This window comes from Erythrolamprus reginae, chromosome Z, assembly GCF_031021105.1.
Source record: "Erythrolamprus reginae isolate rEryReg1 chromosome Z, rEryReg1.hap1, whole genome shotgun sequence".
Taxonomy (NCBI): Eukaryota; Metazoa; Chordata; class Lepidosauria; order Squamata; family Dipsadidae; genus Erythrolamprus; species Erythrolamprus reginae.
Window position 1 is genome coordinate 84,597,805 of NC_091963.1, and position 13,442 is coordinate 84,611,246.

Genomic DNA, 13,442 nt, shown 5'->3' on the forward strand with positions numbered 1-13,442 from the left:
CTTTCTTTGCCTCTCTTGCTATCTCTCTGTCTCTCTTGCTATGTCTCTCTTTCTTTCTTTCTCTCTCTCTGCCTCTCTTGCTATGTCTCTCTTTCTCTCTTGCTATGTCTCTTTCTTTCTCTTTCTCTCTCTGCCTCTCTTGCTATGTCTCTCTTTCTCTCTTGCTATGTCTCTCTTTCTTTCTCTTTCTCTCTCTGCCTCTCTTGCTATGTCTCTTTCTTTCTCTTTCTCTCTCTGCCTCTCTTGCTATGTCTCTCTTTCTCTCTTGCTATGTCTCTCTTTCTTTCTCTCTCTCTCTCTGCCTCTCTTGCTATGTCTCTCTTTCTTTCTCTCTCTCTCTGCCTCTCTTGCTATGTCTCTCTTTCTCTGCCTCTCTTGCTGCCTCTCTTTCTCTCTCTGTCTCTTTCTCTGCCTCTCTTGCTGCCTCTCTCTCTGCCTCTCTTATATGTCTCTCTTTCTTTCTCTCTCTCTCTCTCAGCTGACTGCAAGCGGGAGCCCTGACGGCAGCTGGACGTGCTGTTGGACGCCGTATATGCCAAGCCCGCAGCGCCAGCAGTACGGCGTCCAGCAGCACGTCCAATCGCCACCGTCAGGGCTCCCACTTAAAGTCAGCTGAGAGAGAGAGAGAGAGAGAGCTCCCGCCGCCTGGAGCTCCCTCTCGCCACCGCCATCTCCCCGCGACTGCCTGCGGCCGCTGCAGCCACCCCCCCGCTCCCCCCGCCAGTGCCCTCCCGCCGGGCCCCAAAGGACACTTGCCGCCGACGCCAGGGCCCGGCGGGAGGGCACTGGCGGGGGGACCGGGGGGGGTGCGGCTGCAGCTGGGAAAGGCGCAGGGAGGGAAGCTGCCTGCCCGCCTGCCTCGGGGAGCCGCGCTTGCAGCCGCAAACCAAAAGGGCAACCCCCGCGCGCTCCCCAGCCCCGGCCCGCCTCTGCGCCCCGGCCCGCGCTCTCTCCTGTCCTCTCCTGCCCGATGTCGTGGTTTCCGGCGCTCTCCTGCTGGGCCCCAAAGAAGGAAGGCGGGAAAAAGGCACAAAGAACGAAGCTCTCCTTCTTCTTCCTGCCTTCCTTCTTTGGGGCTCAGCAGGAGAGCGCCGGAAACCGCGGTATCGGGCAGGAGCCGGGGGACAGCTGCGAGCGGGCGCTCCAGGTCGGCACCGGCAGCGCCCCGCCCAGCTGGAGCTTCCGTAGCTCTGCGGCACACCTGGCAGTGTCTCGCGGCACACTACTGTGCCGCGGCACACCGGTTGGGAAACGCTGCACTAGGGAAACGGACAACTCAATTACCAAGGATGAAATGAATATAAAGAGCAGCACTTGCGTCTGGAGGATAGATATCTCCTCTTCCTTATGGTGCATGACAGTCAATAAATATAGTGCAGCAATTAGAATATAGAGTGCTGGCTGTGCCAGCAGAAGTTGGAAAGTAATAGATGGAATCATTAAATCATAGAAAGGGCCCTAGAAATCTTTGAGTCCAATCCCCTGCTCAAAGCAAGAGACCTTATACCAGCCTGGACAAATGGTTGTAATACTGCAATTTCTGATAAAAACTGATGGGCACCAGGATAAGCTAGATACGTGGCTGCAACAAAGTCATAATTTTTAAAAAAATTTATTGGTATAAGGTGATGGATTCTAATATCTTATTTCTAATAATCATGACTATCACAGCATTGTGCCATCAAAATTTCCCTTTTGTATGCATTGCAAAATTGTATCAACTTATTGTTAGTGTCTGCTGTCTTCATGCCTTACTCTCCAAGAATATTTGCTTGGGCATTGCTGGAAATGTCTGATTGAAAGCTATTATTATTTGTTCAATCAGTATAATATATAATTGGGCATTAATAGTCATACTTTATAGTACACAGTTTTATAATAATAGTAAATTTAAATAATTTAAACTATGTTTAATCTTTGACAGTGTTAGCCCAAGTTCTCGAACTCAGCAGATCCCTTCATATACGTAAGTTATAGTTTATTTCAATGTGATTGGTAAAGAATGGTTTAGTAAAGTGTCTTCTGCCAATGGTATTCCTTTCATCAGTTTGTCTAAAACTCAGTTTATGAAATTGCCACAAAGGCTATGAAGTTGCGATAAAAACTATGACATTTAAGGAATTTAATGAGCTCCCCATAGGATGATCTCTTTTTCTAAATTCTCTATTAGTGATAAAATCCATAAGAAAATCAGCCAAAATGTCTCTATCCATGTGAACCAAGTAACTTAATAGCCTATATGGCATGATAGGTCACCAATTATGTTAGCTTGATTTAATTTGTCCATTTCTGAAATCTGAATATAAAGGATTTGGGGGGAATTAATTCACCTACTCTTATTCTTTTAAGCTTCCCATAAAATCTGTTCTACATTTTTTTTTTGTGGTGGTGGTGGTGGTTTGCTATAAGCACTGCTGAGCTTTCTATTCATCCTGTTAGTCATGTTAAATATGTTTTTTCATGTTCTCATCCAAACAGAGGCTGTATTGGTTCAGAGAATTTTGAGGATCTAGACAACCCCTTTGTTGACTTAATTACCTACAACCGAGTTCGTACTGCAATGCCACATTATGTGAAATCTTCACAGTATGTACATATATAGATTCTCCTTTATGTATCAATTAATGAATGAGCTTTAATTGAATATCATGGAGGGTTCTTAGTGTTATATTATCAAGAAGGATTTCAGTTATTTGGAGAAACAGGATTGTTCCTCAAGGCTTGGGCTGTGATTAATGTACATAAAAACTATTAAGCTTGCATTTATTCCTTGCATGATAAAAAATCCTAATCTAGTATGCTGATATTTTATCAAAGTATCAATCTAATTGTATCATTTACAGTAAAACAGCCTATAATAGAAATATATGCAAGTTATATACTATATATAAATGTGTATATATGTGCACAGATTATCTTATATAAATCATGGTTACATAATTGGAAGATAATGGTAACATAGTGGCAACATGGAAATTTAATGCTAAATTGTTTATACAATCTTAATCTTTTAAATAAAATTAATCCATTGTAGTAGTAATAAAAACTGGTAGTAGAAAGTAATAGAAGAACCATGATGGCACAGTGGTTAGAATGAAGTATTGCAGGCTAATTCTGTTGACTGCAAGCAGAACTATGAAGTGGCATATAAGTGCTATTGCTATTGCTCAGATCATTACGTGATTCATGTATTTGAGATATAGAAGGAAATATTGCTGAACTGGAGTTTTTGTTTAGCCAGACATTTTGTTTGTATCAGTTTCTGAAAATATCCTCAAGGTCTATGAAACTCTGAGAAATGTTCATCTCTTGTTAACAAAATTTTCACACCAAACCAGATATATTTTAAGGAAAACCCAACAAATTATTTTCTCATTCAGTTATATCAGTGATGATTTCACCAATCAAGCAATAATCCTACTGCCCCCAGATATATGTATTTATTATGTATTTATTCTGTATTTGTGTATGTATTCATTCATTCATTCATTCATTCATTCATTCATTCATTCATTCATTCATTCATTGGATTTATATGCCACCTCTCTCCGGGGATTCAGGGTGACTTACAACATATAGAAAACAATACAAATATCATAACTCTAATATTATACTAAAAAGCTAACAATCTAAAACGCCAGTTTTATTAAAAAGGCAGTCACTCTCATTCTATTAAACGACATACAGTCATTCATCAGCAGGGGCTGATGTCTAATGTCCCCAGGCCTGTTGGAACAAGTGAGTCTTCAAACTCTTGAGGAAGGCAAGGAGGGTGGGGGCAGTACGAATCTTTGGGGGGAGCTGATTCCAGAGGGCTAATGTCAAAAGGAGTGAGCACTTTAACAAAGCAAAGGCCTCAAATAATATAATAAGTAGAAAGAAGTAGAAACAGAAGGTGATAGCATCAGTGAGGTGTTAATTTGTGAGAAGGTAGTGCAAATCTGCAATGATTTGCAGAAGAAAACTCCAGGGACAAATGCCGTTAGTGATTTTGTTTTCAAAGCCAGTCAAGACTGGTTTGAGAAATTTAAGCAAAGAACAGGCATCCACAGCGTCGTAAGCCTAAATATGTTCAATAATGATGTGATGTCGTATTACCGTAAAGTGTTACAAAAAAGGCAGAAGTAACAGATACTGGACAAGTTTTTTCCTTTAATCTCAAAACAACAGAGAAGGGAAGTCACCCCCAAATTCACAATGCCAGTTGTTCTCATAGAGGAGGATTTCCCCTCCATGCAGTAATTCCACCCCTTCCTCCCCACACCTCCATCCACTCACGCCATCACATTGCAGTCAAAAAGGTAAGTTTTCTTATGTTTAGTTAAATGTTTTCTTAATGTTTAAGTGGTTTAAATAGTTTTTTAATGGTTTAAGTTTAAATGGTTTTGTTTAATGTTTTTATGTTTATTTAACTCTTTATGTACTGTATTATAACTGTATTATAACTGTTCTCATTAAAAAAAAACATACATATAACCTGTAACACTTATATATTAGCGAGTCAACAAGGGCTGGGAACCAATTATTTCAATTTCCTTTATTTCTTATGGGGAAAATTATTTCGGATACTGAACATTTCAGATTGGAACCAGCTTTCTGGAACTAATTATGTTCACTAACCAAGTTTCCACTGTATAAGCATTAAAGACACAGATTATACACTATAATTCATCTCAAATATATAAATTACTACATGCTTTTTGCCATTAACGAAATAATTTCATATGTAATTCAGGCTATACCCCCCCCTAATTGTAAAATCTAGACTTTATTTGTTACATACTTCAAAATATTTAAGAAAATAAAAGTAATAAATAAACTAACATATTAAAACAACTATAAAACAAAACTAAAATACCTATACCTTTCTTTTTCTTAACACATATTTTATCATTGTACAGCCCTGTTTCTTCCCAGGAGATTCCTAGAGAGGCCGCACGGAGGCTTCTCCCTGCCTTTTCCAGTTACAGTTTCAGAGGCTCTGGTTTGTATGGGGAAAATGGTTCTTTTGAAGAGACAAAAAAATCTTGAACACCCAGTTCTTATCTAGAAAAGTTCATAAGTAGAGGCGTTTGTAGGTAGAGGTCCCACTGTATATATTTTTCCCAAGTAATACTTTATGACTATGCATTACTGCTTCTCTTCAATAAGAATATCTGTCCACTATCCAGCTGACTTTCATTACTATGTGACTTAGAGTTTAATAAACTATAATAGATATGTTCTATCTCTTTAAATCGGATTTGTCATTTTAGTAATGAGTATATGTTAATTAATAATCTAATTAATTAATTAATTTAATTTCTGTTTGCATTTGTGAGTGATGAATTTAATTCTAATTTTACTTTATGTTACTTAAATATTTCCTATCTTTGAGCCATTTATACCATCTTTCCCAGGCTGTATAGAAATCCGAATCATTCTTATGTTTAAGTTCCATAGTCAATTTTGTCATTTCTGCGCATTCCAAATTCCACATTTGGGCATATATCATTCTTGCTGCTGTTATTAAATGAAGAATTAAATATTTATCTTTTTTTAAGATGTTGTCTGATAATTCCAAGTAAAAATAATTCTGGTTTTAGGTGTATTTTTTGAGAGATAATTTGTTCTATGTATTTTCCAATTCTTTGACAATATTTTTTTGCATATATATATATGTGCTGTGTGTTCCAAGGGGCTTTTTTTACATTTCTAACATATAGGTGACATACTAGGAAACATTTTAGAAAGTTGTGCTGGCGGCAAATGCCACCGATAAAATATTTTATACTGATTTTCATAGTAAGAGGTTGCTAAACTTAATTTATAATTAGTACCCCATATTTTCCCATTCATTTAAATATATTGAATCTCCAAAATTTTGGTCCCAAGCTATCACCGTTCCCTTCACTTCCTTCTCTATTGTGTCATAATCTAAGAGAAAGTTATATATCGTAGAAATCATTTTTGTTTCTGGGACTAGAATAATTGTATCTAGATTACTATTTTTTTGAAAGCCAAACTTACTTTTATCTTCTTTAAATTTTAACTTGACTTGCAAATACTGAAACCAACCCAGGTTTAACCTTTTTTCTATTAGATATTATTTAGATAGTAACTCATCATTTTCATCAGTTATCTGTTCATAAGTCATAATTTTATCTGAACGAAATAAATTTGGATAGATTATCGCCTCAGTGGGTGAGATTCATTTTGGTATTGCCCAATAGTGGGGTCTCTTTATTTGTTGCCAGACCTCTAATAAACTTCTTCTTATATAATGTTGTTTGAAATATGAGTGTGATTTATATTTTTCTGTTCCCAAAAAAGCATGCCACCCTACCTGAAGATCAAATTCTTCCATAGTTAATATTCTATGGTTTTTTTTAGAACTATCAGTATTGTGACTTTATAATATAGTTCAAAGTTTGGAAGGCCAAATCCCCCTCTCTTTCTATGGTCTTGCATTAATTTTAGTTTGATCCTTGCCTTTCTTGTTGACCAGATGAATTTTCTAATTTTCTTGTTTAGGTTAGTGAAGAAAAGTTTATTGAGTTTTATTGGGGCCATTTGAAATAAATATAATTATTTGGGGAGCACATTGATTTTAATAACAGCTATTTTCCAATTAATAAAAATAGAAGTTTTGACCATCTATTTGGATCCTTTTGAATGTTCCGAATTAGTATATCATAGTTATCTTTCTTGAGTGTACTACAATTAGCTGTAATCCATAAGACGAGATATCTGACTTTTTTTGTCATTTCCATATTTAAGATTTCTTCTAGAACTGTATTTTGTTCCTGAGTCATATTCTTAGTAATTATTTTTGTCTTTTATTTTCTTATTTTAACTCCTGCTACCTTTCCAAAATGTTCTATTTCTTTTATTAATTTTGGTGCTGTTTCCACTGGGTCTTCTACAATGAAGACCATGTCGTCAGCAAAGGCTATACCTTGTAATGCTCTTTTCTAACTTTTAGGTCCTTAATTTCTTTGTTAGTTCTTAACCTCTTTAATAAGGTTTCTAGTGCAAGAATAAAGATTAATGGAGCTAAAGGCAACCCTGGTGAACTTCCTTATATTTATTTTTTTCTGTAATATCATTATTTAAAAGGACTTTTGTTGTTCGATTGGAGTAAATGGTTTCGATAAATCTTATAAATTTGATTCCAAATTGCATTGTTACTAATTGTATGATGAAAAAATTCCAATATAAGATGTCAGAGGCTTTTTGCACGTCCACAAATATTAAGGCTACCTGTTAATCAATATTTTTACTGTAAAATTCTATTACATCTAGGATAATTCTGGTGTTTCTGGTGATATTTCTGTAGGGAAGAAAACCATTCTGAACCAGAAGTATAGTATGGTTAAGAATTCTCTTTAATCTCTCTGCCATTATTGAAGCAAGTATTTTATAATCCGTATGAAGCAGAGAAATTGGCCTATAATTTTGGATGTGTTGTTTTCCTGAATTTTCTTTGGGGATTAACGTTATAAATGCTTCCTTCCAAGAATTTGGAATTTCTCCTTTCTCTAAAAAGGTCCAAAGTTAATGATTCTAATAATTCCTGCTACTGTTTATAAAATTCAAAAAGTATCCCATCTGGTCCTCATGTTTCGTTGTTGTTTTGTTTTGAAATGGCATTCTTAAGCTCTGTTGGGATTATTTTATCATTTAACATATCTCTATCTTCTTCTGTTATTATTGGCAGATCTATTTCCCCCTAGAAATTTTAATCATATCCCTATCTGACTCTCCCTCTTCATATAATTTCTCATAAAATGTTTGTGTTATATGTTTTTTGTCAGCAATAGTTGTTTTCAGATTTCCAGTTGAATCATACAATGCTTCTATTGTTTTATCTACTTTCTGTTGTACTAATTTTTGTGTTAGCCATCTCTCCAGTTGTTTGCAGTTTCTAAGTATTTTTGTTTCGCAGTTCTCAGTTTCCATGAAATTTCTTCTTGTGTTATTAAATTTATTTCATGCTTAATAATATTCCACTCCTAATACCTTACAATTGTTTGATTTGTCTTGTAAGATTTTCTCTATTTTTTGTAACTTTGTTGTTAATTTATCTAGTTTATCTTTCCTTTGGTTTTTGTTCTTAATGACATATCCTATGTAAATACCCCTTATATAGGCTTTCATTGTATCCCATGTGTTCTGAAGTGAAGTGTTACCATCATTATTACTATTTTTTGGGGAGTATAAGACACAACTTTTTTCTCCCTAAAAGAGGCTGACAATTCAGGTGCGTTTTATACTCTGAATGCAGCTTTTTTCAAAGCTTTTTCCCCCAGCCCTAATTAGGTGCTAACAATCTTCCCAGCTCTTATCTTGCAGGTTCTTTCATTGTTACTGTCTGTGAAGAATGTTTTCCAAGCTCTAAATCTTTGCAGAGTTTTTTTTCATTACTCTAGCTTGCTTCAATTAAGTCTTTCTAGCCCTAACCAAGTGCTAAAGATGTTCCGAGCTCTTACAGCTTGCAAGCTCTTTCATTGTTACACTCTGCTAAGAATGTTTTCCAAGCCCTGTCTTTGCAGGGTTTTTTTATTGATCTAACTTGCTCCAAATGTTTATTTCTAACCCTAATCAGGTGCCAGTGAGGTTCCCAGCTCTTACCCACTTGCAAGTTCTTTCACTCTTTTTTACTCTCTGTGAATAATGTTTTCTCCAATGCATCTGGAAGGAGAGTCTACGTGGGTTATACTCGAGTCTTATTGGTAGGGACGGAGTTTATATTTACATATTAATTACATGTTAAATACATACCGCCCCCTTGCTGCCCCAGAGGCTCAGTTTTAAAAAACTCAGTCAGGAAAAGGACACTGACTGAGTTTTTCCTCTGTAATTTGGATAGAATAAAAGGGTATGGATTGTTATGTAATTTATGTCTTGAATGTTTACTAACATGTACCTTCCTTTGCAGGGAGAATTAGGAAAACAGGGGTCTCTGCCCTCCACAGGCACCCCCCATGCTCTCCTTCTCTCTTAGAGAGTACTGCCCTGAAGAGGAGATTGGAGCCTCGGGTCACTGGCCTCCACGGCCATACCAGGCTTGGGCCAGCCAAGGTGGGGGAGTTCCGCCTCCCCCCACTGAAGGGTTGTGGTGAAAGGAAAGAAGTTCAAAGGAGGTTTTATAACCTTGATGACAGGCCAGATGAATAGCAACGCCGTTTTCCCTCGGCAGATAGCTCCCCCGGCGCTTCTAATGGCCGCTTCCCAGCTGATTATAAAAGCGAAAGCCAGGCAGCTGAAACGCGCCTGTAGCCCTGAAGGCAGGTTCCTGGGCTTTAAAAAAATTTTTTTTAAATAATATAATTTTATTGATTTTTTTGAAAATTTTACAAAAAACAAAACAAAAAGCATAAAGTGTACCATCACCAAACAGAAAAAGAAATCCCTTCACCAGGGAAGATTCAATTTTGTATCCTTCATTTGCTTTGTCTCTGGGTTACATTGTTCATTCTTTATAGAGTGATTGAATTTTATTTCTTACATTTGCATCGCTTACTGATGTTGTTAATATATAATTTTTAACCTTCTCCCACCGCCTCATTGTTGCTGCTAATTTCTCTTCATTATAATTATGTAGTCTAATTTCCATAATTTCATAGTGAATGTGATCCGCCATGTATTTGCACCAATTTTTTATCATCCATTTATTGTCATCTTTCCACCCAAGCACTATACAGTGATCCCCTGAGTTTCGCGCTCTCGATCATTGCTAATCGCTATATCGCGATTTTTCCACCCGGAAGTAAAAACACCATCTGCGCATGCGCGCCCCTTTTTTCTATGGCCACGCATGCGTAGATGGTGGAGTTTGCGTTCCCCGGGCAGATCAGCTGCTGGGCGGCTTCCCTAGGTCTTCCCCCTCTTGCTGGCGGGAGGGCGAGCGGCGGGCATCAGCGAGGAGCCGGGGTTTCCCCTTTGCGTGGGCGGCCAGTAAGACCCCAGCGCCGCTTCCCAGCTGAGTCCCAAAGCCAAACACAGAAGTTCGCCTTTGCCGTCTGGCTTCAGGACTCAGCTGGGAAGCGGCGCGAGCGAACGGCGTGGGTGGGCGAATGGCGGGCGAGCGGCAGTGAGGAGTTTGCGTGGGCGGTGGGGAAACCCCAGCGCCGCTTCCCAGCTGAGTCCCGAAGCCAAACGCGGAAGTTCGCCTTTGCCGTCTGGCTTCAGGACTCAGCTGCTGCAAGCGAGCAGCCGGGCGGGCGGGCGAACAGGCAAGCGGCAAGCGATCTTGGGGTTTCCCCGTTGCCCAGGCAAAGGGGAAACCCCAAGATCGCTTGCCACTTGCCCGTTTGCCCGCCCCGCCCGGCTGCTCGCTTGCAGCGCCGCAGCAGCGAGGAGCCGGGCGGGCGGCCGAACGGACAAGCGGCAAGCGATCTTGGGGTTTCCCCGTTGCCTGGGCAACGGGGAAACCCCATCTTCGGCTCCCCGCTGCTGCCGCGCTGCGGAGCAGATCAGCTGTTGGGCGGCCGAAGGGGTCTTCCCCGCCGCCCACACGCAAACTCCACCATCTGCGCATGTGCGGCCATGGAAAACAGGACGCGCATGCGCAGATGGTGTTTTTACTTCCATGCCGCTACATCACGAGTTTACGATTATCGCAAGGGGTCTTGGAACGGAACCCTCGCGATAATCGGGGGATCACTGTAGTTGCCTGGGCACTTTCTATCGCTAGCAATTTTGATTTCTTCATATTCTTTTACCTCACTATTTTTTATCAATAATGCTGCTTCCTTAGTTATTTTCCAATTACCATTCGTAATTTTATTCACTTCCATTTGTATTTGTTTCCAAAATTTTTGAACTTTATTACATTCCCAAAACATATGCATAAATACTCCTTTTTCCTTACACCCATGCCAACAATTTCCTTTCTTCGTTGTTTGAAAACGTGCTAATTGTACTGGTGTATAATACCATTTATGTAATATTTTTCTTCTCAACTCTCTTATTCTTGTGTTTTTAATTCTTTTAATATTTTCAATTATACCTTCCATATCCCATTCATCAATTTCTAATTCGTCCTACCAATATCTCGTCAGTCCTTTTACTACTTGTTCTTCTGCTTGTAATAATTCTCTATATATGTTACCTGTTTGTGCTTTTATATTCTTACACTTTTCCCTTAGTATCTTTTCTAAATTTATTTCTTGTCTCATGAATATTTCTTTATTTTCCCTTTTACTTAAATATGTGCTTATCGCGTTGATTTGTAACCAGTTTTGTTGTCCCAGGCACCTCTCTATTTCATTTCTATTAATTCTTCCGTCCCTTTCATATAGCTGTTCTATTCTCTGTATACCTTTCCTCCTTAGTTCCCATATTGTCTTTGTGAGGTTACTTTCTTTCTTTGTATTTATCACATGCAATGTTGCTAATTTAGAGTTTGTCAGTTTCAATTTATCTTGCCATTTCATCCAACTCTCTATTGTCGCTTTAGTAGGGTCTAATAATCTATTTATTTCTACCTTATTCCATTTCCTAAATAATAATTCCTGATTCTTAATATCATTAATTTCTTTCTCTAATTCTACCCATGGTTTTTCCTCTGATAATTGTAATTCCATTAGCCTATCAATATAATATGCGTCCCTATAATACTCCAAGCTGGGATTTCCCCAGCCTCCCTCGTCCTCCATTGCTATCAGCCATTTTTAAAAAATTCTTGGTCTTTTATTACCTTCTATCCACACATTTAATTTGGTGTCCCATTCTCTTATCTTTCTTATTGGGAAAGTTCCATGCATTACCTGTAAAATATATAACATTTTTGGGATAATCATCATCTTTAAAGCTCTTACTTTAGCCAGTCTTCTCAAATTTTTATTTTTTCAGTTCTTAATTTGTTTCTGAATTTTTTTCCATATTAAATTATTATTAAATTCCACCATTTTTTCCGGATTCTTTAATAACCATACTCCTAAATATTTCATTTTCTTGTTACCCAGTTTTAAACCCGATACTTTCCGTATTTCAATTTGTTCTTTAGGCCCTGTATTTAAACAAATTATTTCTGATTTTTCCATATTCACTCTTAACCCTGATTGGTTTTTAAACTCCTGAAGTATTATAATAATTCTTTTAATCATATCTATTGGTGTTTCTGTAACTATTATGGAATCGTCTGCAAATAAATTTAATTTTAATTCCATACTTCCTATTTGATATCCCTTCCATTGTATATCTTTTCTAATTTTATTAGCTAACATTTCAATTGCCATTGCAAAAAGCATTGGGGATAGGGGACATCCCTGCTTAGTCCCATTATTTATTTCTATCTTCTCCGTTCTATTTCCATTCACTCTAACATAGTCTGTATTGTTCTTATATATTTCTTTTATTATTTGTCAAAACCCTTTCCCCATATTCAAACTATTACATAATTGGAACAAATACTCATGATTTATTTTGTCAAAATAAATAATCCCATTTTCCTTTTAGTTTTGGTAGCATGGTGCAGCACATTCACTATATTTCTAATAGGCTCATATATTCTTCTTCCTTTTATAAAACCATACTGGTATTTCCCAATTATCCTTGGCAATATATTTTCCAACCTATTTGCTAAAATTTTCATAAAAATTTTATAATCTTGATTTAGCAGACTAATTGGGCGGTAGGAACCTGGTTCTTTTAAGTCTCGACCTGGTTTAGGAATTGTTACAATTTCAGACACCTTCCATGTTTGTGGAACATCTAGTGTTATGAGGATATTATTATACAATTTCTCCAAATGCAGTAACAGAATTTCTATATACGTTTTATAATATTCACCTGTAAATCCATCGGGGCCTGATGTTTTACCGGGTTTTAGCCCTTTTATCACTTTAATTATTTCATCCCTTGTTATATTTACATTTAACATTTGTCTTTCTTCCTCACTCAGCCTTTCTTTAACCTCTATTTCTTGTAACATAACATGTTCTTTTTCATATAGTTTTGCATAAAATTCTCTTATTACATTTTCTAATTCTCTGTTACCATATCTCATTACTCCATCCTTATCCTTCAGGCCATTTATTATTAATTTTTCTTTTCTTTTTTTAAGGTAGTTCGCCATTTGTAATGCTGATCCCCCCCCCCCAATATTTCAATTCTCTGTTTCACTGCTATTCTCATATTATTCCAATTTTCTTCCTCTATGTCCTTTAATTGTCTTTGTTTAAGTTTTAACAGGTCATTCCATTCTTTATTTCTGGTTATTCTCAAGTTTTCTCTTATTGATTCTATTTCCCTTATTCTTTTTTCTCTTTCCATCCCCCAACTTTTTCTAATATAAGACTCCATACTAATTAGATTACCCCTAATAACAGCCTTCTTCATGTCCAAGATAACTGATTGTCTCATTCCGTCATTTTGATTTATTTCATAAAATTCCTGAATATCTCTCTGAATTTTTTCCTTATTTTCTTCATTTACTGAGACAATTGTATTATATC

General features: G+C 37.4%; 1 protein-coding gene across 2 annotated transcripts in view; it reads left to right on the plus strand.

Annotated features, from left to right (window-relative positions):
• The window catches only part of SPMIP7 (sperm microtubule inner protein 7), a 181,236-nt gene that overhangs the window by 85,104 nt on the left and 82,690 nt on the right, over window positions 1-13,442 (plus strand). For both annotated transcript variants that reach the window (XM_070727169.1, XM_070727170.1), the window contains 2 exons: window positions 1,925-1,966; window positions 2,479-2,586. In XM_070727169.1, the coding sequence (XP_070583270.1) occupies window positions 1,925-1,966; window positions 2,479-2,586 (150 nt within the window). The remainder of the gene's footprint in view (window positions 1-1,924; window positions 1,967-2,478; window positions 2,587-13,442) is intronic.